Genomic DNA, 27,693 nt, shown 5'->3' with positions numbered 1-27,693 from the left:
AATCTACATCAACATCATTAAGGAAGACTCATCATCATAAACGAAAGGATATCAGCATCTTCAAGGCGGGTGTAGAGGTCAACATCAAAAGAGGAACATATGACTATCTTGAATTTCCTTCAGAAATCCAAGAATTGCTGCCAGTACATCAAGAGAGTTATCCAAGACGGAGGTTTCCAGTGAAGGGATTCAGGATCAGGAAGATAGTTCCAAAAGAGTTAAAGAGGAACATATGACTATCTTGAATTTCCTTCAGAAATCCAAGAATTGCTGCCAGTACATCAAGAGAGTTATCCAAGACGGAGGTTTCCAGTGAAGGGATTCAGGATCAAGAAGATAGTTCCAAAAGAGTTAATCAAAGTTAGAAGATGAGAAAATTGGGAATATCTCCTACCTTCGTCTCATTCATGATTGACCTTGGAAATGTTGAGTATCAAGAGATATGCCTTAATCACCTATAGCTTGTGATGAGTTACAAGATGAGCAAATTGAGGTGGTGCCCAGTCATCACCAACTCACCTTCACACATCATTCTAATTCAAGGCATCTAAATTCAATGCACTTGACTCATCCAACAAAGTGGATAACTACCACATGTGGGCACAAAATCCAATGCACCTACCCACATCATCTATTAGTCGAGATTCAAGGAAGGACTTTTGTCCCATTTATTGTAATTTTATCATTGATCAAGCATTAAATGCTATGCAATGGGTGTAACAAACCCTAATTAGGGTTTTCATCTTTCAATCTTGGCCATTGCTTTTGACTTGATCCAAGCCATTCAATTGTATTGAGAGCACTATATAAGGCTCCACTTCTCTCATTTGTAAAGGTTAATGGTTAATAGTTCAGTAATAGCAAGTTAATCGTTCAGCAATAGTTAATAGTTGATAGTTAGTAGAAAGTAGCAGATAGCAAGCAATAGTTAGAAGTATAGGAGGAGAAGACAAAAATTGTTGCCCAGCTTGTAAATAAACATCCTTTTCATTGAAGATATGGTGGAATGTGTTGTTTCTTCTACATTATTGCATGATTTCTTGTTGGATCCTCATGTTAGGTGGTGATGATTAGATGGATGGAAGCTATTGTGAATGGTTAATGGTGGAATTCTTACGTTTATACTACTAGTATTTCATTGATTGTGAAATATCGTGCATGGTCAACTGAACTCTTCATGAGCTTAACTTCAATTGCTACTTCCTCATTGATATGCATCGTCTTGATGGTGTCTATGTCTTTGCTAGTGATTTTAACATCATACACTTAACTTAGGAGATTGCACTAAACTTTGTGGAGTTGTTTCTTTGCATGGCAAAGCAAAGTCTAGTTGGATTTCACTATGTCATTCATAATCTCTTACATTCTTTAGGAGTAGATTAGACTTCTCTAAACCCTCATCCTTTTGCTCATTTTTTTTAAAGTCAAGTAATTTCCATGTTCCAAGAGTATTCAAGCATTCAAGTATCAATGTAAGTCCCCTAGTGATTCCAACAACATCACATCATACACACTGAATCTATCCAAGAGCACATCAAGACCTGACATTCGGAACCTTGGAGTCATCCCATTTGATCATGCAGTTTAGCACTTGGAAGGATTTTATTCAAGAGGATAGAATACTAAGTATTTTATTTTGTGTTGCATAGTGCATAAAAAGCACATCAACAGGAACCCACTTTGAGATGTTACAAGAAGCATATTAGGCACATTGTGACACAGTGATGAAACTGTAGAACACAGAAGTACTACTGAGAGGGGGGAGTGAATCAGTAGTACAAAATAAAACTTAATACTTCTAACTCTTTTAAGATTTTATCAAACTTTAATCTGAAAATTAAAGATTTGAAAGATGCAACAGCAGAAACTAAAAAGATGCAACATCAAGAGCACAACACACAAGATTTTACATGGAAACCCAATGTGGGAAAACCATGATGAGAAATGCCACTAGGATCTACTGTCCTAATCCGGCCTCACAATCTTTACTCCAATTACAATGCTTTAAGGGCACCAACCCTAAGGAGTCTTCAAACCCCTGTCAAAAGAGCACCAACTCTTCCAATCCCAACCCTTTGAGCACCAACTCAAGGTTATACAAAAGATCTCACTACCACTTGTCACTTTTAGAAACAAATACACAAATACAGTTTTAGACTAAAACACCAATGTATTCCCTGAACAATCTGTAAATGTAATCAATGTCTTTACCATAAATCCAAAACAAACTGAGTATTGTTGAGCAAATCTGAATCTTAAATACTACAGTATCTCAGCAATACAAAATATAGAAGTAGAAAGCATATATTTTAATTTGTAGCAGAAATACTGAGTCAAACAATCTGATCAGAATGCTTCTGTAACTGTCTGATATAAATTTGCAATTGAAGAACAATCTGAATACTTGTGAAGGCCTGTGTGTCTTTAATAAAAATCTGCAAACAAGTAATGTTCTTCCAAAGACAAATTATCACTGCTGTGTATCAAAATTTAATTATGAACTTTAGATAATATAAAATAAACTGACAAAGGTTATACCATTCATCACTAAAAGAATGCCTCTTGAAATTCCAGTCACACGGAACTGCTCTTGATCCACCTTCAAACTTTATCCTCCAAACATCACACTGTGAATGTACAGAACTTTAGAAGATCACTGTTCAACAGTTTTACATTATTATCTTCTTATTGTATCCGAGATAAACTTTGTCTCTTTCAACGATCAACACACTTCATGCTATCGCTGTGTGTGTTCTTTTTTCAACACAATCACCACGCTAATGCAAAAAGCACACATACTTCGAATAAATAGAAATGGCCAACCAATTGCACCCAGATGATTGCAACTACCTTTAGTTAAAATTTAATTAAAAAGGTAGTTCGACATAGAAAAGTTCCTCATCTTTTAATTAAAATAGGAATACTATATTCAACTGATTTCAACCGTATTAACAGATAACTGTCTTTGTATGTTATTAAAAAAATGAATACCAATCCAAATATGGTCTTTTCAAAAGTATGCATTGAGAACAAAGAACCAATTATGGATGAAGGAAGACAACAGAATTCGAACAGTGTATCGAGGTAATGCACAACTGTATTGATCGCTGCAGTTCAATAGTTCAATATTCTTAATTTGGCAATAAATCAACGCAACAATGCAAATGATAGACATGCGAATCTGATTGAAAATCTGAGCCTGTGGACAGAATAGACGCTACCATACAAGGCAGAGTATGAGGATGACATAAATGGCAAACCAACCAACAGAAACAATGGGAACACCTCACTTCATATGGCAGCCTGTGCTCTGAATCCCAAATGGTATGTAGCTAGGCCCTAGGAGAGTGCATCCATCTCATGATGAAGAGATGAAAGAAAGGCTAATGATGACCCTTCAAAAAATGTATACTAATGAGGAGTGTACTTTACTTTGCACACAACGCCTAGCCTTTGCCAATCTGCATGGTCCAACATTCAGATGAGGTAGCCCCATGTAGAAGCAGTGACCTGGATTCAGATTCCACTTTTAATGAAATGTAAGCAAATGTTGATTAGGGGGCAGTGGCAGATTTTCTATGTTTTTGTCATTTTGTAGTTGAAATTTGCAGACTTTGGACATTTTATTGTAAATTTTATGTGGCACATTGACAAGAAAAGCAATTAAATTTTGTTAATTTGTTTGTCAACAATCATGTGAAATTTGATCTCAACTCTATTGGTATGTATTAAGGTTCTATAATGTATAGGATTAATGCCTTGTCAATGTTATCATATGAATATTGAAGTTTCCTATATTTTTTATATTTCTCCTTTTTTTTAAAGTCGTCCCCTATCGTTCCCTAAAAAATGACCCCCAAAATAATCCGTCTTAGAAACATGTCCCCTCATCCTCTGCCATCCCCATCCTAGAAAGTTGGTGTAACACTGGAAAATTACCATTGCTAGACCATTCACAAATAAGAAACAAATAATACAGATGTCACATCTTTTGGAGCACTTTTATATGGCTAAAGAGCATATAATGATAATCAACAATGTTAAGGTAAATCAAGTATAACCATATTAAGGAACCAAACCCATCCCCATGCCTTCTATGAGCTCTGCCCCAAAATGAAGTTGTTAAAGGCATGGTGTTAGTTTAGGCCTAGTGTTGTTTCTTACCACCCGAGTTCAATCCCCCATAGGGATGTGGAGTTCGCAAATGTCATGCCCCTATTGAGCCACTATATGTGATTTTTTGGGTTTTATCCAGATCTTGGAGTAACAGTGGATGCGGTTTTTGTTTCCAGGAGTAACAGTGGAACTTTTTCAGATCCTGCTTCTTTTTTGTAGGCTTATGATGGTTTATCAGATCCTGCTTCTCCAAAGTAGTGGTGTGTCCCAAGCAGGATCTTCAGATAGAGAAAGTCATTTTTGTCCACTTAGTAGGTTTCGCAAATGCTAGTGTGGGTCCAGTTGATTTTGTTGTGGACCTTTCTCCTTTTGGTGTTCTCCAGTCTCTCCCCTTGCCAGAGAACTTTCAACATTTGGCTGCCTCTAATAGGCAGACAAGTAAATAGCAGTGCTTCTATATTGTTATTTTTTCTCTCTTCCTTCTGGCAATGGGAATCCAATCACCATCATGCATGAAAAATGGGTAAGAGAGCTTTGGTTCTGTTGAAACAGAACATCTAGGCCAACATGACCTAGCCATTACATATTCATAGTCACTATCCTACTTTCAGAAAATTGTCTTACTCCATAAGACTTCACAATTTTCTGTATATCTGACCAGACCCATCTCATTATTTATTTATTAAGCAGAAAGCTTTAACCTCATTATTTATTAAGCAATACTCTTGTTAATATTTAAAGTGGCAATCGTCATGCCCCCAATCTAAATATGAAAAGAAAAAGCAATTAAAAACAGACTAAAAAACCTGAAAATATAGACATCTTGTTTTAATGATGAAACTATATTAATAATGTTTGGAGGGAATGGCCAAATGTTTATTTAATATTCTACAAAATAGACAATGATAACAGAGATCAACAGAATTGTACAAAGAATTTGTATATTACTATTAATTATTACTTTATTGATTCAATATATTGCTTGTACAAAATTGTACAGCAGGGAGTGTTTAGCAAAATTAGACTACCTTTCTCTGATTACGAGAGGCCTATTTAGACCACCTGATGTTTGCCAAAGAAACACAATTGTCCATAACCCCTGACAACTATTTGAAAACTGACAAGAAATTATCGCACACACGAGTACAACCAAATTGATAAAACATGACAAAAGCATTTCATACTAACCAAAGACAACCACAGAGATCAAAATCTTCTATTGGAGGCCAGCTTACTCACAGATTCTAGAAGTTCTGAAACACGCGAAGTATGTCCAGCAAGGGTAGTAACTCTTTTGTAAATGAGTACCAATTGACCAATTGCATTGGATGTATTCTGCATATAAAATTTGGATTCAATTAGCATCAGTTGAAAAACTAAATGCATTAGCACTTGCCAAAGCTGATATCTAATCTGGCCAAATGCTTGCTTACCATCAAAAGACGAATCGAACGGACATATTGCTCTGTAGATAACTTGGAATCAGACTGCCAAAAAACCAAAAACCAATACCCATCAAACCCTTGGATAATTTCTTGGTATATGCTTGATACAATTAATTGTGATCCCAAAAACATATAAAAAGAAGCATAGATATAGCATTATAATTTCAACTTTCATTCATGTTCCTTCTGTGTGTGCTTCAGTGTCTGGAGAAGCGTTGTTTCTACCTCCTTGACAAAATAGAATGGTGCAGCAAAAACACAAAGGCCAATAATTGAAGCCAAATACTTGACAGCATAACCATCCGCCACCTGCAAATATTAAAAAAACTTTGAAATTGTTAATCAAGATATAGACTTATCACTTATCTGAAACTATGAAATAGAATAATGGTCGAAAACAAATGTAATCTACTGATGCATTTTCTCAGAAACTTGAAATTCTAGCCATTTCTCAAATAGGTTTCTGCATAACAAATAAAAGGAATTTGAACAATTTCAAAGTAAATTAAAATTAGATTAAAAGATGTTATCTCATCATATCTCACAAACACTGAATTTTTATATCCGAGCCACAGTATTTCAAAAGTTTATCTTATGCATTTCTGCTTGAGACAGATGATTTTCTACGATTGCCTCAGAAAGTCTAGCTTGTCCACATGCATTTTGCAAATCACTTGAGTTGGAATTCGGTACCACACCAACTAGACATCAATTTCAAGAATTCTGCAATGTTATCTGTCAATGTATCCAGACTTTTTGACTTGCATCTAAATTTTTTGGTTTGCAGATTCAAAGGTTGGCCTTCTTGAAGTTTGGTTGCTGTGATAATTATAAGGTCAAGTATGATTTCAGTCCTCTAGATGAACACTTCAAAAAGAACACCCATGACAATTCCTTCAATGAATTTAATGCAACAGAGAGAACAATAAGACTACAATGAATCTTGATAACTAAGTGAATGAAATAATTGAGCACAACCTCCAAGATATCATCAACACAGCTATAGAACCTTCATCCTTGGGCAAGAAGCATGCATCTTAGAAAAAAGACTGCATTGAGCTACTGTGTGAAAACATAAAGCAGAGGACGCACCAAAATTATTAGAAACAAATGCTTTGGATGTTGAAAAATAAAATCTTCAGTTTCAAGTCATCAAAAGCAAGAAGAACAAAAGGGAACTAGTGATAATGTGTGAGACGTTAAACTGTAAAAATAGAAAAATTGTTTTAATGGTATTCTCATCCAGAATCAGTTGAAAAGATGAATGAGTTTGGCTTCCAGTTCAGCCAGGTTCAGCAGGAAATATTGGTTTCACCATCAGTGCTAGTTGAGTTTGACAGAATCATTGTTGGTTGCACTATTGATTGAGATGGATGATCAATCTCACAGCGACGTTATTAGTTGCTCCTATGAAAGAGTTTTTTGTTGTTAATTAGCTCTAAGTAGTCCCCTAAAAGAAGTAAATTATATAAGCAATAAATACAACCTCATTTTAATAAGTGCTATTTGTCTAGATGCCCATTTTGGCATATTCACCCCTTGCTAGTGGGACACATTAATCTTTTTTTTAACTGTTCAAATCTGGCTATTCAACATGTCTGCATCGATATAAGCCCTTTAGAAACTGGTCTATGGTGGATATTGAGAGGCAATGTGTAGAATGTAGTGGTAGTGGATATGAGGTCTAGCAAAGCCATAGGAGGGAACAATTACCAGTATGGGCAATCTCTCTTGCTGGTGGTATACCATATTAATGCCTACGGATGGATCATCTCTAATCTGATTATATATCTCAAAACCACCTTTCCATCAATATTTGGTCCTTTATCGAAAGACATGATAGACATAAAACAGCTGCCAACATACATTTCATTCCTTATGCTCAGATATAAGAATAGGTAGTGCTTCCATGATAAATCGATAGTCATAGAACTACAAAATACTAGCTAAATGTGACTTAAACAAGTGTACTGACTTATGCGAACATGTTAAAGAAATCACCAAAGGAAAATATCAAATTACAACTTTTAAAATTTTTAATATTCAATATTTGCCGAGAAAAGAAATTTAAGTGTTGATTCCTAGAATTTGTAACGATACAGTTTGCTGGTTTCATGGGTAAATAAAAGAGCAGTAATTCCAAACTAACCTGCTGGAGAAATCTTTGTACCGCAAACAATTGTGAATGCCAAATTAATCTATGCAAATGGTCATTCAGAATTTTGCACTCTGTAACTCCTCCAGGAGGATCATTAAATGCTATCTCTTCAGCATGTGCAACAATTCTAAGGCAAAAGAATAAACAAATTAGTTAAGTGAATGATTAGAAGGACAAATTTCATCATCAATATAAAGTTAATGACATTGTAATGATAGCAAATGCTCATCTAACAAATCAGACAAGCAGAATACAACTCTCATTTTTCAAACTTTTCCATGTCTGGTAAATAAACAGCTGAATAGTCTTGGTCTAGTTAGCTGCAGTTTTTTTCAAGTCCAAATCTTATTGCTGAAAAAATATTGAAACTTCATAAACATGATAATTAATTATCCTTGTGGACAACTAAGTTGTATAACATAGCACAAGGATAATGAAGAAAAAAGGTAGCAAAGCTAGGATCTTGCTGTGTTAGTTGATTTCAACAAAAGAGAAGGGTTGGAAGAAGATTCAAGTAGAAGGAGATTCAAAGCTGGTCATTGAAGCCATGAAAGGTGGGAGTTTTCAAAATTAGCTTTTGGACACCATTCTTTCAGAGACTAGGGTGGTAGCTTTCTCCTTTGCTATATGGTTTTCTGCCATATTGGCAGAAAAGGAAATAAAATTGCAGATTGGACCCCTAACATGGGTGTTACCTTGAATGAAGGGGGAAAAGGTTGAGTAGGCCATGGTGGAAGGAGTTCCCAGCAAACACTATGAAGCTCAAAGCGTGAAGCTATAAGCCCACCTAATAATGGGTAGTGTTGTGGCGTTTTCACACATCGCCCCATTGCAAATGGGGACCCCCTACTTTTTAGGCCCTCTCGGTCTTTTGGCTTGCATTTTTGGGGTCTTTTCGCAGCAATCTCGCCAGTCTCTCTATTTTGCAAGTGTTTGGGGGTCATATTGATTAAGTCTGCTTTCCGTTTGAGCAAATTTGGTTAAGTCTAGGACTCGTTTTGTCAATTTTAGGGTTTCCGCCTTCAATCCTAGACTTTAGGGGGTTTCTTTTAGGGTTTTGGAAAAACTGAACTTAGAACTGGAATTGGGACCCTTCAAGGAACCTCCAAGTAAAATTTGAGAGAATTTTGAGCGCTTACTATTTTTAGTAAGTTTCACTGCCTCCCGGATTGGTCTAATTTTGCCAAAAATCAAACTTACAATTTTTAGTAATTTCTATTTTTAGTAAGTTTCTATTTTTAGTAAGTGTTTTCCTGACCTATTTTGTCCAAACCCTAACATTTCGAAACACTTATTATTTGGAAAAATCTAGTTTTGGCAGGATCTTCACAGGAAAACACTGAAAGCTGAATATCTCTGAAGACGCTGAAGACTGAACATTCCTGAAGACCATTTCTAAATCTGGAAGAGTCAAAAGGTAAACAAGTTGGATCAAAAAAAATGGATAAGTTTGGAACTCCTATTCCAAAAGAGGAAAGCGTGCAAAATCATCCAAGTCCGGAAATTCACATCAATCCACCAATGTCATCCTGATCCGAAAATGGCCTGAAAGTTGACTAAGTCTGAAAACTTGAAAGATCTTCCAAAATCCAGAATTTGCATTATGATTCCTAGGGACCTGAAACCACTCTCAAACATCCTGACAACATATATGAAATATAACTTAAAATATAAGAAAGGAAAAAGACATATTGAAGATGCCACTTATACTTAAATGTGAAAATCCTTCCCCAAGTCAATTCAGCGCCAAACAAAGGAGTCCATGGAGAACGTGGAGAATATAAAAATCCTTGCCTAGGTGGTTTTAGTGCCCATACTTCACCAAGGGTGCCAAAGTGAAGTTGACATGCAAAGCATGGAAAATTGTGAATTCCACCACTTAGTGAAAATTCCGCCCTACTCTCCAAGGGAGGGCGCCAAAGTGGAGTGCTCAAGGAGAATGAAGAAAGTTTACAATTCCACGCCTAAAGGAGATTAGCGCCCAAGCCATGATGAAGGCACCAAAGAGGTTTTATCCTGGAAAACCTTCAATGTGATGAAATTCCTTCTTCCTAGCAAAATTCCGCCCTAAGACATGGAAGAGCACCAAAGTGGATGATGCATGGAAAAATGTTGAAGTTAAGAATTCCTTGCCTTAGGGAGAATTGCGCCTAAGGAAGGTACCAGGGCACCAAAACTTGATGGTCATGGAAAGCTTCAAAATCACAAAATTCCTTACCAATGCGGAATCATTGCCCAAGTCCAAAGGCAGGTGCCTAAGTCCAGGGATCAAGGATGAATGCTTCAAGATGAGATTTCCTCCATCAAGGTCAAAATTCCATGCCCAATCAGGAAGTTGAAGAGAAATTTTTTGAGGCATGGAAATAATGAAATTCCTTCACCAAGTTGGATTCCACGTTCAAGTCAAAGAATGAAGAGAAATTGTCTAAGGCATGAAAATCCAAGGGTCAAGGAAGAATGAAAAGCAGAAATCCCCTCGAGAAATTTTTTGAAATTTCCATTTTTAGACACCAAATCTTTCAGAATCCGAAATTTTTTGCAGATTTGGACTTGTGGGATAATCCTCTCTCTCCTGGACCCGGGTCCTAAATTTTAGGAAATTTCCTAAAAAATAGGAGACATGAAAATTGGTCGAAAATCTCCCTGCAAACATGATGAATTCAAAGAGCACAAAAATTCCTTCCTCGGGGAAGAATTGCACCCAAGAAGAAGATATTCCAGGAAAGGTGAAAATGTGGCTAAGTGTCGGAAATTCCTTCCTTCAAGACAAAATTCTAGGAAAGGTGAAAAATTGACTAAGTGTTTGAAATTTCTTCCTTCAGAACATAGTTCTTGGAAATCATGAAAATTGGCTAAGGCATGAAGAATTTCCTTCCTCAGGGGTAAGGAACAAATTTATTTCCAAAGGAGAATTCCTTCACAACAGGAATTCCACGCCGGGATGAATTGAAGGCAAGGATGAAATCAAGGATGAATTGAACAAGAAATTTCCCCCCCAGGGAAAAATTTGGAAAATCCATTCTCAGGCATCAAGAATCATCTAAATTTGAAAATGATGGTAGATTTGGATTCGTAGGAGAATTCTCTCTCTCCTGGACTTGAAACCCTAATTTGTGGAAAATTCCTAAAAAATAGATGGTAGAAAATCATTAAAAATCTCCTCCAAAGCAAGGAAGTTCGAGAAACTTCAAGAAAATTCTTCATGGATCAAATTCTTCTCTCCTAAAGTTTTCTCTCTCCAAGGTTTTCTCGCCAAGTGGCAGCCGAGTCAACGCACATTGAATTAATGAAGCATCTCTTTGTATGCAGCCCTCACATTTATGGCATTATGGCAGATTCCTTTTGCATGCAACCATCACATTCAGGGGATAATGATGCATTTATGGCATCATGGGCGATTTTTGCATGAGGGTACATTCATTGCATAGTGGGCACCTTTTGAATGTAATGGTTAATTAATGCTTCATGGGTGCCAATTTTGGAAGGATTGTAGTTAATTGTATATAGGCTTTATGGGGTATTTATTGCTGATTCCCACCTTGTTGTATCTTGAGTGGGGAATCTTCTAGGGTGAAACCCTAATTAGGGTTTTGCATCTAATCATGGCCTGAGGCCTATGTAAAGGGGTGACCCCCTCATTTGTAAAAGGAGGGAGACTTGTATGAAATTGATGCGATAAGTTTTGAGATAATAATAGTGAAACATTGTTCTCTGATGGTGTCCACTTAAGTTATTTTTTCAAAGCTTGCATGGTTTCACCTTCCTCACTTAGATTAGAAATAGTAAAGTGCTTTGATTTCAATGGAGAATGTAATGGTGTCTGATGAATTTTCATGGTTCATACTTTTTGCATCTTGCTGATTGTAAGTTACAGTGTAAAGTTAGTCTGAGCCCCCTAAATTTGTGTTAAGTTCGATTGTGGACAGTCGTTTGGATTGCGCCATGTTGGGTATTCAAATGCACTTTCTCAATATGAAAATCCTTCATCATCCCCAGAAGATTGCACTGGTTCTTGCAGAGTTGTAGTTGATCTTCGCGAAGTAGAGCCTGGTTTATTTGGAATTTGTCCACCAAAGCACTATTCATTGTTATCACTGCCCTTAGGAGTAGATTTAGATCCTTTTAAACCCTTTCCCTTTTACTTTCAGTTCATTTTAATCCGTTTGAAGCAGCAGCATCGCAAAATTGCCATATCTGATGATGGAGTTCCAGCTACAACAAAGAAGTGAAAGATTGATGCAAACATAAGGCCCCTTGCATTACCAGCAATCACATCAACCAACTGAGTCACGTCCGTAGCATAAAGGAGCATTGGAGTCGATTGTTTGAACTTCTTGCAATCTTAGCATGCAATCGCACTTTGATCAAGAGAGAGTGAAGTGACCGTTAGGCAACTTTATTTTGTGTTCGACGTAGTCATAAAAAACACATCAATAGGTAGATGTGGCAATGGATGATGTAGAAAGTAATAATTGTATCATAAGTTTAGCTTGGGCATTTATGGTCTTGCATGATTCAGTATGCAAAGTGGAAATAGTTGACGTGTTTCATTATTCTCATTCTATGATCGTTTGGGGTCTTGTGCGGTGTTGGGGGGCCACAATATATGACAGATGGCTTCTTTGGTTGTCATTGGTTCTATGTGGGAGAATAAGTGTGGAAGGAGAAAGGGTAAGGAGTGGGTTCCATAAAGGAAACAAAGGAAGAGGTGGGTTTCAAGGGAGGAAATGTGGTGGATTTAATGGTGTTTGTGGATAAAGAAATGAAAAACCCAAAGCTTCATTGCTAGGTGGATTGGATTTGGGAGCTCACCAAGGATTTGGATGGTGTACAATGTATGGGGGTTCATTCTACGATGATGAATATTTTGCACAATTCTAGGCACACGTGGGGTAGGCAAACTGTTTTTGACATTGCACAATCTTTGTTGTGTGCTTTGTTGCTATCATCCACAATTGGTTCATGATTGATTCATGATGATATTGAAGACTTGGTCCATCAATTTGAGGTTTATTTTGGCTGACTTATTCATTGCCTTCATGCAACCAAACAGTGTCAACTATGCCTTCACTGTTATGTGCAGGAAATGGCAAAAATATTATAGGTGGTTCTACCTATGGACACAATTCCAGCATTCTCCAAGTGATATGGCAAGGAAGAGTCTAAGGATGCAGTGGTGGTTCTGCCTAATACAATCAATTGATGTAATCAATGTTATGCTAATATTGTGGGGTGTTCAAGGCCTGCATAATTTTCCCTAAACCCTTCGTTTAGACTGATGGACTTGGGTTTTTGGTTTGTGGAGTGGGTGGTGTTAGGGTGCTGCTCAATTACACTTTATTATACTCTGTAATACTTCTAGGATATGACGGGTATGGTTTTGTGACATGTTTTGTTTTATCTTCAGGTGTTATGCTTTATATCTCATAAATTGGGTAGTTGGGTAGTGTGTGTACTTATGACTGTCTTTGATTGTCGTCATACACCAAATTTTGGGGTTTTCGCCCATTTTTGTTATACTCCAAGGCCTTCTTGGTTTACTATCAAAAAAATGAATAAAAAAGGTAAAAATAAGGAATTTCTTAATAGTCTTTCTCAATTTCTTTAATTTAATGAAAGTGAGTGTTGCCAGGAATAATCATTATGTTATGTTGTCATATTATGTTTATGTTGTCGTCGATAATAATGAGTTACAGCAGTCAATTAGTTAGTCGTCCCGAAGGGCAGTTGGATGTGACGGTTGGTCGCACCCCTTCGGGTATTATATATTGCATACCGTTCCTTCTTAGTAGGATGAGGATAGTCGTGTCTGATGTGATGTTGTAAAGCACTTGATGTACATGGACTGTTGAATTAATAGAGAAACTGGTTATTTAATATCTTTCAATCATGTTTTATGCATTTACTTTCTGCATTTAATCGTTTACCTGTATGTGGCAAACATTTGGCGCCGTTGCCTAGACATACTCGGGAAAGGAAGGAGCGGTTGGCGTACGGACACGATGGGCCTACCCGTCGCTGAGATTAACCCAGAGGTCGACGACGTGCAAACGGAACAATCGTCGTGGGACGCAAAGCGTGATGGCAAGAGGCGAAGGGGAAATTGAACCCTGTAATAATCCCGGCACACTGTTGATACAAATCGTGGCCGAAAGGCAAAATAATAAAAAAAGTTTTTTTTGTGTACATGGTGTGTGCTTGCTATGTACGGAAGTGATTTATGCCAAATATACTAAATAAGAACAAAAATAAAAAGATACAAAGTGAGGAATGGGAAGTGGCACAAAGAGCGTTGAATCTCAGACAGCAAATAGAACGAAGGCGTAGGCTAAGGCAGCTTGCCGAGGGACAACCGGCCGAGGGGTTGCTCGAAGGGAACCCAGGAGGTGTCACGGAGGTTGCGGAGGCAGAGATAGACGGAGAGAATTACACTATCTACACTGTCATAGGGTTGCCCGAAGGGAACCTAGGAGTCACGGAGGGTGCCGAAGGAGAACTCTACAATTCACCAGAATACGACCGTAGGGTAAGAAGTCGCGAAGAGTTGGTGGAACAAACAAGGCAAAGTCTAAACCTGATCGACGCTACCAAAGACCTACTAAAGAACTTGTCCATTTTAGAGGACAACCAAAGGGAGACGACTAAAGGTGACAGTACGGCCGACGGTGCCGAGGGAGCACAAGGGTACCGTACGGGAGGCAATTTGTTCAGTTCGGGGTCAACAACCTTCTCCGAAGGACCCACAAGTGGAGGGTCAGGAGGCAGAGGCGGAGGCGGAGGCGGAGGATCACCAGGTACAAGCACACAAGGCACCAAAGGAGCGAGACCCAACGGTGGGATGGCAAGTAAGCAGAAGCTGCCGAAGTTCAACGGCGACAGGAAGGAACATCCCGTCCGCCATTGCCGCACTTGCAAAACCATATGGTCAGCGAACGGTGTTACCAACCAGGACGAATGGGTAACACAATTTCCAAAACCCTTAAGGGGAGTGGCCATCGACTGGTACTCAGATATGGATAAGGCCAAAGTCGGCACATGGCCCGACCTGAAGGAGTTCGGGACAGAGTTTCGCCTCCTCAGAGACGACAATGAAATAGTAGCCGAAATCTATGGCACAAAGCAGAACAAGAACAAGACTGTCCGAGCCGATAGTCGGCGGCTCAAGGAACTGTTGGGGAAAATGGAGAGTCAACTAGCAGATGGGTTGAAAAAGAGATGGTTCGGGGAGGGACTGAAACACTCCATCTAGAAGAAGATGAAAATTGTTCCACCAACCTCGTACGAAGATGCATATAATAGAGCGATGGATCTCGAGAGCGAGACCAAGACATCCAAGAAGAAAAAGAAGAAGGATAGCTCGTCCGAGGATGATGACTCTTCCGAGGGAAGCAACAGCAACGGCGAGTCCGGCAAAAAGGTGCAAGCCCTACAGAAGGACATGCTGAGGATGATGAAAGAGCTGAAGGTTATGAAGGGAGGTTCAAGCAAGACCGACGAAGGGGAGCTTTGGTGCACGGAATGTAAGACGGACGGCCACACAAAAGGCTCCTACCAAAAGAAGGCATATTGTGATATATGCCAGTTGATGGGGCATCCCACCAGGGAATGCCCCTACAACATGAAAACACGAAACCAACAAGTATTGCTTATGCAGGAACAACCAACTACATCGGGCGGTACCGACAACTCCCAAGCGAACAACAATGCAACATCGAGAGGCTACTGAGATAACCGGTGGGAAGGACGAAACAACAATAACAATACAAGGAGCCAAATCCAATACGACTCCAAAGGCCAACCGATGGTACAATGCACAGCGTGCAGCCAGTGGGGGCACTTCGCCCGAGACTGTTCGAAGGGAGAGGCCACACAATATTTGTGCAAATGGTGCGGACCAGGAGACCACGAAGACGCCACCTGCCCGAAGTCCAACATCAACTTGCTCAATATCGAGGAAACCAAAGAAGAGGAAGTGTTGGCCGTAACCCGCGCCCAAGCCAGACACACAATGTGCCCAGACCCGGAGACGGAGAAGCCAAGGGTACGGGAAGCATGGGAAGAAATTGAGAAAGAGATACTAGAAAGGGCGAAGGTGAAGGGTACAGCGGGTACTTCCAGACGACCGGAGGCGGAGGAGGCTATACTAAATCAAATTTTAAAACTAGAGGTGCCTGTGAAGGTACATGACCTCCTCTAGACGATGCCTCAATTATGAACGGCGTTGCTGAATAATCTCTCCCAACCACACACCAATACCAACCACCGCACAGATGTTCTTGGTGGGTCTGCAATAGACCCCAAGCTGCTGGCAGTTAACACTGGAAGGAACCCGGCCATTGTGGAGATGGGTATCCTTGGCACCATTCTAACCTATACCATTGTCGATGGTGGATCAGGAGTGAATGTTCTTCCAGAAGAAACCTGGCGGAAGCTGGGGAAGCCGACGCTATGACCATCTACATTCAATCTGCTGGAAGCAGATCGGCATGGAATCAAACCCATCGAGACACTGATGGGCCAGCAAGTTACCATCGGGATGCAACCCTTCATACTGGACATCCTGGTAATCCCACTAAAGAAAAAAGGGTATGATGCGATCTTAGGGAGAGGGTGGTTGGTGGCATCCAAGGCCACCCACAATTGGAAGAAGAACACTCTGCCTATAGAGAATGGAGGAAGGAAATTTATCATAGACCTTGGGACGCAGTTGGTTAGTGAGGAACTGGCATCATCTTCAGAATCGCAGGGTGAAGGAGAAGGCGACCTGAGGGACGAAGGATGGGGTTGCAGGGAGCCCAACGACGAATGGATTCTCAAACTAGAAGAGTGCTCCGAGGACGAGACAGGGTCATTGAACGGGCTCTTCCACTGGCAGATGGAGGATTACGAAATGTTCCAGAGCTACAGGCTCGAAGTAGAGGAACCAGAGCAAGCAACAGAGGAGGTGTACCTGTTGGAATACAGAGAATATTGGAAGGGAGACGCCCCAAACCTCGGTGACGTAGATAATCCCAAGATCATTTGTGTCGGCAACAATTGGAACCCTGTGTGGAAGGCCTCAGCCTTCAAAATCTTTATTATTCTTCTTCTTCTTATGTACGGGAAGGAGACCGTGGTTCCTGTAGAATTTATGGTTCCAGGTCTTCGGATGGCCATTGAAAATAGACTTGCCATCAATGGATCCAAATTGAAACCCTACCACGAGAAGTGCACAGGGGACCCGAGAGGCCGGAAGGACACCCGAGAGTCCGAAGGGGGACTCGAGAGGCCGAGCAGGCGACTCGAGAGGCACGGGACCAAAGCGAGAGACTCTCGGGCGAGGCAAACCGAGAAGGATGAAGGGTGATCCCAGAGACACAAGACCTGAGCCGAAGACTCTCTAGACAATTTGATTAGGAAATTGAATTAAAAAAAAAAATGAAAAGTACAAAAAAAAAAATCGGGGGCCATCGTACAATGGAACCACCACGGGAGACCACCATGCGTTGGGACACCGTACGGTGCACCACCGTGCGAAGGTCCCGTGCGGTGAGGCCCTGTGCGGTGGGACACCGTACAGTGTACCACCGTGCAGTGAGGCCCCATGCGGTGGGACCCTGTGCGGTTGGACCCCGTGCAGTGGGACACCGTACAATGCACCACCATGCGGTGGGACATCGTACGGTGCGCCACCCGTGCGGTGAGGCCTCGTGCGATGGGACACCGTACGGTGCACCACCGTCGACGAAGGTCGCCGACCCCTGAGGGTGGAACTCCCGAGTTCATCCACCGTACGGGAGACCAATCACCGTACGACACCAAGCTTTGGGTGACCCCAGTCGCTGTATGGGTTCACTCCATCGTCCGACAGATAACCTCTGTATAGGCTCACGACATTACAGTCCGTAGGCCTAAAGGAGCGCGGCGGCGATTTAAAAGAGGGTGAAAGGGAAAATACCACGACACGGCAGAGCACCACTGTGATGAAAAAAAAAAAAAACCGACGACTAGATTTAAAATCATTCAATGGAGTCTGGAACCAGGACACTGAAAAATTAGAGTGGAGAAGCAGGGTTTTGGCATTTTAAAATATCACAAAAATGATGTGCGTCATGGACTTCCGTGTGGTTCTGAAGGTGTTAAAACTGATGTGCACCCGGACCCCGCAAGGGACGCTGCCCCTCGACCCCGCTGGGGGCACTGCCCCCAGACCCCCAGTTTATTTTCGAGCTACAATACACTTTTTGAGTTGGGCGAAGGGCATCAGAGAAGTCAAAATAGTTTGGGGTTGTTCCGTACGGTGAGAAAGAAGCCTGAAGCTAAGCATTGGCGAGGAAGCCATAAGCCATAGAGGGAGACCGATTATCAGCCTTTGGGGAGTGTGATGGAGGATTTAAAGTGTCTCCTAGCCTTTGTGCCAAAGGGTTGTGGCCACTTCCAAGCATGAATGGTACGCTTTGAGGAACTCGGAGTATGTCTCGGCTGGATGAGAGGTTGCCTTGGTGGATGCACAGAGGGCTCGGGAGGAGCTGACCACCAAGTTGGAGGCAGTACTAACGTGAAACTTCGCTCAGCGTACCCAGTAGTTGGATGCCGAGAGGGCAGCGCGGGTGGTTATCGAGGAGAAATTGGCTAGGGAGACAGTATCATATGAGTAGCAGTTGGTGGAGGATGAGACTAAAAAGCGTGTTTTGCAGACAAGTTTGGTTTAGGCACAGGAGGACTGTGATGTCAAAGGATGCACTTGAGCATCGGATGGTAGTAGAAAAGGGTTTTCAGGCGAGGATGCAGCAGGTGTATGAGTTCCACGCTCAACTAGCATTAGCAATTCCTGCAATTCTCTACCTTGGTTTTGTTTAATGTCATCTCTATTTTGTATTAAGTCGTCCGGAGACGACTTCTTTTCTTGGGGGGGATGATGTTGCCGGGAATAATCATTATGTTATGTTGTCATATTATGTTTATGTTGTCGTCAGTAATAATGAGTTACGGCAGTCAGTTAGTTAATCGTCCCGAAGGGCAGTTGGACGCGACGGTCGCACCCCTTCGGGTATTATATATTGCATACCGTTCCTTCTTAGTAGGATGAGGATAGTCGTGTCTGATGTGATGTTGTAAAGCACTTGATGTACATGGCTGTTGAATTAATACAGAAACTGGTTATTTAATATCTTCCAATTATGTTCTATGCATTTACTTTCTGCATTTAATCGTTTACCCGTATGTGGCAAACAATGAGCATATGTTTTAGATTATATCTAGGCATCCTTTGAGGACAACTTTAGCCTTCCCAATAGATATCTCAATGGCAATTTCATCACAACAATATGAATATTGACTTCAAAGGCTATGAGAAAGAAAGATTATATTAATGTCCCTGACTAACAATAGAAAGTTCTAGGATGAGAAAATCCTAGAGAGGCCCAGAAAGGGGGAAGAAACAAAAACGAAAGCACTATACAACTGTGGACCATTAACATATGATCAAGAAAACAAAGAAAATAACCAAGTGTTGGGGGGATCATTAGAGAAATTTGGATGAAGTGTTGAGCATTCTAGAAGCAGTACATCAATCTACAGTATAAAGTTCTAGGATGAGAAAATACTAAGAGGCCCAAAAAGGAGGAAGAAACAAAAACAAAAGCACTATACAACTGTGGACCATTAATATGTGGTCAAGAAACCAAAGAAAATAGCCAAGTGTTGGGGGATCACTTGAGACATTGGATCAAGTGTTGAGCATTCTAGAAGCACAAGTGTCATTTGCAACAAAGTCCAAATGTGAGTATGGAATAACTATTATTTAGTATCTTGATCATGTTATCAGTGCCTAGAGAGTTTGAATTGATTAGGAGAAGATAACATCTATCTCAAATTGGCCTCTCAAAAAGATGTTGACAAAACTAAGAAGATTCTTTTAGACTTTGTCACTACTACAAAAGATTTGTTAAGGGATTCTCACAATTAGGAGCACATTAATTGAGATGACTAAGAAGGGGGCTTTGACATGGACCAATGTAGCACAAGCTTTTGACAAGCTCAAAGAGGTAATGAGTTCATATCCTGTGTTGAGTGTTCCTAATTTCTCTCTTCCAATTATGTTGGAATGTGATACATCCATAGAAGAGATTGATGCGAAACAAGTTTCCAATAGCATTTGAGGGCCGCAAACTTACAAAAGCAGAAAAAAGGTTCTCAACCTATGACAAATAGATGTTATCTATCATGCATGCACTAGCCAAGTTTAGATAGTATCTATCGGGTGAAAATGAACTACAATAGCTTTAAGTACTTTCCCAGTCAAAAAGATTTAAATGAAAGACAACAAAAAAGTGTGAGTAAACTTCAGCCCTATGACTTTGACATTGAATATGTTAAAGATAAGGACATAGTAGCTGGTGCCTTGTCAAGGAAGCCCACTCTGCTCTATGTCTAATTTTTTAGTGGATTGGAAAGCTAATATTTTAGTAGAATAATCCAAGATTTCCTTTATTATTGACATCATGGAAAAAAGGTTGCAAGATGATAGATACAAAGTAGCAAATGAACTCATCCTCTATAAGGACAACGTCTATCTTGTCCCTAAGTCACAAATGAAAGATAAAATCTTGAGGGTAATCCATGATACACCATTCGCAGGTCATCCTAGATATTTCAAGACATATAGATGAATTAGGGAAAGGTTCTGGTGGAAGGGGATGATGTCCTTCAACATATCAAAGAGTGCCTAGCTTGTTAACAAAACAAGACAAAGCAAACATTTTTAGCAAGCCTACTGCAGCCTTTACCAATACTAGATCAGAAATGGAAGAGTATTTCAATGGATTTCATCACCTATCTTTCAAGAGCTCAAGGTAAGGATTGTATCTTTGTTGTAGTAGATTAACTCACTAAATATGTTCATTTCTTTGCAATACCGTTAGAGTTCAAGGCACCACAAGTAGCTGATTTGTTTTCAAATAAGTTTTCAGACTCCATGGATTGCCTATAAACTTGTGAGTAATACGGACAAAAGGTTCCTTGGTTTATTTTGGTAGGAGCTCTTTCAGTTGACAAACATTGAGTTGACCTATACCACTAGTTGTCACCCTCAAACAGATAGCCATTACATAAATTGTGAATAAATCAATTGAAGAGTGTTTGAGCAATTATGTAGCAAGGTAGTAACTGTTGTGAGGTATTCACACATCGCCCCATTACAAATGGGGACCCCCACTTTTCACTTTATAGGATTAGTCCTTTTTGCTCAATCCTAGGTTGTCTTAGAGTCCTTGCTATTAATCTTTGCATTGAAGGGATAGAATTTCTTGAGTAGCCAAAGAATTCATCAGTTCAGGTGGAAAGGGATTGAATGAGGAGTCAGAGTCTTCCCTAGGGTCACTTTTGAAGATTAATTTGACATGGACATTGAAGTGACTTAAGAATTGGAAGTTTGAATGAATAAAGTATAGGCAAGGGGAGAGATTGAACGAAGTGTCTACATAGGGTCATGTCCCTTGCGCCTCAAACCCGTCCTTTGCCTCAAGATTAGAGCGAATTCCTTCCTTAAGCGTTCTTGAAGGGTAAAAGTTAACACATTTCGTGAAGATTTAGGATATGATCTAGTAGAGTGAAGGAAAGAAAAGGATTGAGTTTAAGGTTGTTTGAGATCATGTACCTCTCTAAGGACTTAGGGCAAAATTTTGCATTTAGCTCCCGTACCTTGCCAAGGGTCAAGAGTGAATTTGGAGAGATCATGTACCTTGCTGAAGATCCAGAGTGAATTTGTTTCTTGTCCTTGCCAAGGTCCTTGAGCGAATTTTTGCCAAGTATGTACCTCACAGAGACCTTAAAGCGAATTCCATTTTGAAGCTTGTCCTTATAAATGCCTTGGAGAGAAAAATTGCCATATAGGTCCTGTCCTTCCGAAGGACATGGAGCGAAATTATCACCTTGCCTTGTCCTTGCTGAGGGTCCAGAGCGAACTTGAATTGTAACAAACCCTAATTAGGGTTTTTATTGTAAAATCTTAGCCATTGATAGAGATTTGATCTTGGTTGTTAATTGTAAATGAGCTCTCTATATAAAGCTCAAGCTCTTCATTTGTAAAGGTTAATAGCAAGTAGAATAGCTAATAGTCAATAGATAGTCTTAAGAGAATAGAATAGTAATTAGAGTAGAGTAGGAGGAGAAGGCAGAAATTGTTGCCTAAGTTGTAAATGAACTCCATTTTCATTGAAGTTATGGTGAAGTGTGTTGTTTCTTTATAACGTGCATGGTTTCTTGTTGGATCTTCATGTTAGATGATAAATAATTAGATTGATTGGAAGAATTTGTTGAATGCATTTGTGTGGAATCCACCCAATCCATACCACTAGCCTCTTATTGATTGTAAGTGTGCCTTGTGTGGTCAACTGGAATGATATGAGCTTAACTTTGAATCGTTATCCATCCATTGCTTATGCATTAACTTGAAAGGTGATCAATGTTTGATGGTATCGATTCGAACATCTTTGAAATGTCCTTAGAAGATTGCACTAAGCTTGTGTCAAATTGTTCAAGTTGATGGTGAGACCTCGCTCAGTAGGGTTCCATATAGTCATTCATCTATGTTCTTACATTCTAGGCCTTAGAATAGACCTTCTCAACCCCTCATCTTTTTGCCATTTTTTCAAACTCGAGTTAGTTTAGGACAAACAACATCACCATATGGCAACATCTGATGATCGAGTTCCAACAAATCAATCAATCAGGCATTCGAATGCGATTCCAGCATAATCACATCAACCAACAGAGCTTATCCACATGTAGAGACCTGTTGACGTGTATTTTATACACAATCATACACAGAATAAAATACCAATAGGCATCTTATCCTCTCTTGAGAAAATAGTCTCTAACTGCTGAAGATCTGCAAAAAGGATCAGTTAGATGGACTCCAAGGTTCTTTTAGTGGGGTCTCCACGTGTGGACAAGCTTTTTTGTGGTATGATGTGATTTGCTGTTTCCTCCAAGGCGTCTTACGGATTCCAAAGGCTCGAAGATTTTACTAATCTAAAGGAACTTTCAAAAAAAAAAAAAAAAGATAGGGTTTGAGGAAGTCTAATCTAGCCTAACCCTATGAGCGACTTAGCATGAATGAGATTTGGCAAGACTCAACTAACTTCAATTTTGCCATAAGATAACAACTCAATTGAAATTAGTGCGATCTTCTAAGGTAATAATGATGTTCAATGCATCAAAGACCAAGGACACTACTATGAAGGTACATATCCTAGATACGAAAATGCTTGAAGGTTAAGGACTCAAAATGTTCTCCAGTCGACCACACAAGGCTTTCCTACAATCAGCAAGAAGCTAGTGGTTTGGATTGCGAATCCTACCAAATATCAAATCCCACACTTAGTCTTTCAAATTAACAAACTACTTTGATTGAGCGTGATTCAAGTACATCCAACAACCATGAAGATAACTTAAGAAATTTGCAACAAAACACCATAACTTCAATATTTTATTGATTTCCAAGTCATCATATACAACAATTGCTTGAATTTCTCTCTTCAAGACTCAATCTTGCTACAAAATAAAAATTGCTTCTAACTCTAATCTCTCTTACATCAACTATTGACTATTACTCTATTCTTCTATTATACTATTCACTATTACCAAATGAAATGAAAAATGGGGGTATAAATAGCATCCCCAGTTACAATGAAAGGTCCAAATTGAAAGTAAATCAACGGACAAGATCATGACACCTAAACCCTAATTAGGGTTTGTTACAAATGACCTCCTTTTTACTGAACAATATTAAATACATAGCCAAATATTAAATTTGGCACAAAAATCTAGGAGGTATCAACCAATGAGAAATAAGATGTCATGTCATCTGTAACAACCTTTCATCTAGAATCTTATTCCCTTTCCAATTCTCTTTCTTAGCATATGCAATGAATTTTGTCACGATTCCTTCGATCTCTGTGATTGGAATCTCGGGAAGATTCTTGATACTCTCTTCCAAGTGGATAACCTGATCAAATGCATCTAGAAGAGCTGCATCACAAGTAGGTTCAAGTTCCTTTGTTCTATCAATCAGGAGCATGGTGGCATACATCTGATCATACTGCTCATCTGTAACATCTGCGTCCTTGCGAAAGATGATCTTGATTCTATCCTCAAATTCTTGTATATCCACATCTGTCTCGACCTCGATCCTTCTGCCAAGAATGGTACGAAGTACCTCAAATACTCTGTCCTGGATCGGATTGATTACCTCCTCAACTTGACCACATCTAACACTGATGTCCTCGAAGAGAACACTCTTTATATGGAGTAAGGTTGACCACTGAAACAAACTGTGAGAATCACCTTCTAAGATCCTCTCCTGCGTTAAAATTCTTCGGGATGTGTGTCTTATTACTTTCAAGACAGGGATGACAACGTCCTTAGTATGGGCAAATGCAGCTACTGTTGCCATCAATCTGTGGATAATTTCAAGAACTTGGATAGCCTGATGAATGATCTTCGACATCCTTGTAACAAACTCTAAGGCCATTGTATGAGATCTATCCATCCAACTACATGTACGCTGGACCAGGCTCCTGAATCTTTCTGCTTCATTGATCGATTGAAGGGGCAATGCCTGCACCGGTGATCTAACTGGATCCTAACGTCCCAAAGGTTCATTGATGTGACTAAAATATGTCCTCCATGAACCGACCTCTCTCTCAAGCTTTCTATTCTTTTCTACTTCTTCTCTAAGCTTGTCCTTCAATGCCTCAAATGTGTCGGTGGCATCATCTAAAGTCTGCTCTGCTGTGGATGGTCCTAACTCAAAAGTCTGTATATCATAATCCTCTGCTAGGATCTCACCCTCATATTTGTCTGCTGCCGGTGTAGCTATCTGCAGTTTTCTAGATCCAGTCTCATCTCGAATCATCTTGGACATCTTTGTAGCCTTCTTCTTCTCTGTTGTCATATGTGAACGTCCAACAAGGCTCTCTAAATCAATTGCACTGTCCTCGTCCTCAATTACGATCACCTTAGTCAATCTTTCCTTCAACCAATCTGGGATATTCGATCTTGTCTCTTGAACTTGAATTTCTTTATGTACTATTTCTTCTTGTCTGGGAGGAGATGTTACTTCATTATCATTATCTAAATCATAGTCTTGGAGAGATCCATCTGACGAAACATGCTGTGCCTGTCCTTCCTCCTGTTTGTCATTCTGTACCATCGACTCCATGGACTCTTCCACTCGAACTGTTCTATCTTCTGGTCTGGAAGAAGTACCTGGTGCTTGATCTTTGTTGGCACCTAACTTTTTCTTGGAAGGCTCTCTCTTTTCTGATCTTTCCTTTCTCTTTGAACCTCTCGAATGGAGATTGCCCTCACTGGCACATCGAAGGTTACCTTCACCTGAATTCCTAGGATTAGGATTGCCTTCGCTAACACTGGCTCCACCTTCGGCTGGCTTTTCTTCCAAAGTAAAAGACATGGCTATGCCTTGTTCTCTCAACTTCTGATGCTGAACGTCTACCCATCTGCGAGTACAAGACAAGACTGGTGCCATCAAATCATCTAAATCCACGGCCTCGGGCTCATTCCAATTCAAACTTATTGTTTTGCTTTCTCTATCATATGAAGATTGGATGTGCCTGCCGTTGTCCTGAGCTTGGTCGGCCACTCTGTAAATCTTACATTTCCTGATGAAATCCAAAGGCAATCTAGAATGTATCTTTCGTTTCACTTCGAGATCATCTAGGAGATTCATCATAAAATCTTCAATTTGGTGCTCATGTCTAAATCTTCTACCGACCGTCTCTTCTAAATGTCCATGTGGATCAAAACTATTCCTCCAAGCAAAAGATGAAAAAGGATACAAGGCTAACTCCTTCTCTGCGTCATCCATGGCTAAGACATTAGGACATACCTCAACTGAATTACCCAAAATAATAGGTACCTGAACTCCATTCTGATGTCTGTGTCTGAATGCCTTCACATATGCTGCCAACTGCCTTGTTACTTCAAGTAACACAATTCTGTCTGTCGGGTACCTCGGCAACATGTATGGAGGTAAAGGACATCCATGCACTCTAATGTAAGTGAACTTGGGAAACTGAATGAACCAAGCACCGTACCTCTTGATGAACTCCTGGGCATCCTGAGATAATCTGTTGTGAATCCCTCCTTGCAACGTCCTTGTGATGTTCATCGTGAAAGTATCATTGATTAACTTGTAGTTCTTCCCTGGTGGATGATGCAAGTAGGTGTAGGATTCACAAGCTCTGACCTCGCCGGGTCCTCTTCCAATCACTCCTCTATGAGGTAGTCCTGCGTACTCAACGCTCCTGATTAAGGCATAGATGACGTATGAACTCATGTGGAAGGACTTAGTAGCCCTGAGTCTTCTCAACTGTACGTCCAAGCAATGGCTAATTATCCTAGCCCAATGTATTGTACCCTTTCCTTGAACAATCACCTGGATGAAGTAAAACATCCATTTCTCAAAATAGAAGGCATGAGGTGCTCCTGTAACTCTGTTGAGCATGGTAATCAAATCTCTGTACTCCTCCTGGAAATCAATCCTGTGTGGTGTGTTCGGTACTTTGCTTAGACGGGGACGACTCTTGAGTAGCCAGTTCTTGTTAATTATGCTTAGGCAAGCATCTGGATCATCATCGTACACTGATCTGGCTCCTTCAATGCTCTTGTATATCATGTCCCTGTGCTCTGGAAGATGGAAGGCTTCACTTATGGCTTCCTCTGAAAGGTACGCCAAAGTGCTTCCCTCATTGGACACAATTGTCCTGGACTGTGGATTGTAGTGACGGGCACACTCGATCATCAACTCGTGGCACTGAATGGCTGGAGGAAAACCGGCCGCCTTGATGATGCCACTCTCTATTATTCTCCGGGCGACAGGTGATGGCTTGCCGATGTAAGGGACCTCCCGGAACTTCTTCGTGCTAAAGTTCCCCAAGTTTGTATCTCCAATGTTGCTCCATTTAGACACGATCTTGGTCTCCACTTCTTTGGTCTTCTGATCTTCTTTCATGAGAGCCGAGCGACTGGTGGATGCTCCCGCCTTTGGGGTCGCCATACCTACACAACATTTCATTATAAGAAATAGATTTTGCAATAAATAACGTAAATAAGAGAGATAAATTTTAGGAAACCTCATGATAAGTCTCTAGAGTTATCATTTCCTAAAATACAACGATTGAGCCAAGAGATTCAAAATTCAAAATTCAACAAAATTTGAAATATGACGATGAATGAATAAAGCAATAACAATTAAATCGCCATACCTTGATAGAGAGCTAACTCTAGAATGCAAAAACAAAATTCGCCTAGGCAAAATTTGAGGTATAAGATAATCTTCAATATGATTTCCTCAAAATCGACTTCGCCACCTCTGGAGAGAACGTGATCTTCAAGTATTGCCTTAGACGTGGTCTTAAATGATCTTCAAATTCGCCTTTGGCGTGGTCTTAGATGGATCTCCAAGTTCGCCCTTGGTGTGGTCTTCAAATTCGCACCACCTTTTGATAACTAAGCACCACCCTTGGATGAATGAAATTCGCACCACCTTTGGTCTTCAACGCAATTCGCACTCCACACAAGATGATACTAGCGCCACCTTTGGTTTGAAATCACACCACCTTTGAACACACTTCGCACTATATTCGCCTCTTCTTGATTCGCATGAAGAAAGGTAAAAATGATTATGTGAAAATGAACATTTCACTCCCCTTATAAATAGCGCTCATATCCTTTCACCCCTTAGGCCGACTTGACAAATAAAACCATTTTTTAAATGATTTGCAATAAAATAACAAGGCCGACTTGCTTAATTGGGCGCTTCAAATCGATTTTTATATTAATTAAATAATTAATTATTAATGCCTTGCGTTTTTTTAAATGAGAATTTCGATTTTTAATAAAGGCAAAAAATAATTAATAAAAGATAACGCCATATTAAATGCTAAATAAAAATGGATTTTCAATTTTTAA

General features: G+C 40.0%; 1 protein-coding gene across 1 annotated transcript in view; it reads right to left on the bottom strand.

The window, feature by feature from the left end:
* LOC131034070 (uncharacterized) overlaps positions 1-27,693 on the bottom strand; it is a 123,824-nt gene that overhangs the window by 38,283 nt on the left and 57,848 nt on the right. The window contains exons 8-11 of the mRNA XM_057965421.2: positions 7,711-7,846; positions 5,787-5,870; positions 5,550-5,603; positions 5,356-5,451 (exon numbers count right to left, since the gene is read on the bottom strand). Coding sequence (XP_057821404.2) covers positions 5,356-5,451; positions 5,550-5,603; positions 5,787-5,870; positions 7,711-7,846 — 370 coding nt within the window. The remainder of the gene's footprint in view (positions 1-5,355; positions 5,452-5,549; positions 5,604-5,786; positions 5,871-7,710; positions 7,847-27,693) is intronic.

This window comes from Cryptomeria japonica, chromosome 2 (genome assembly GCF_030272615.1).
Source record: "Cryptomeria japonica chromosome 2, Sugi_1.0, whole genome shotgun sequence".
In the NCBI taxonomy this organism is placed as follows: Eukaryota; Viridiplantae; Streptophyta; class Pinopsida; order Cupressales; family Cupressaceae; genus Cryptomeria; species Cryptomeria japonica.
Note: the sequence above shows the minus strand (reverse complement) of the source record. Positions and strands in the feature narration are given on the sequence as shown.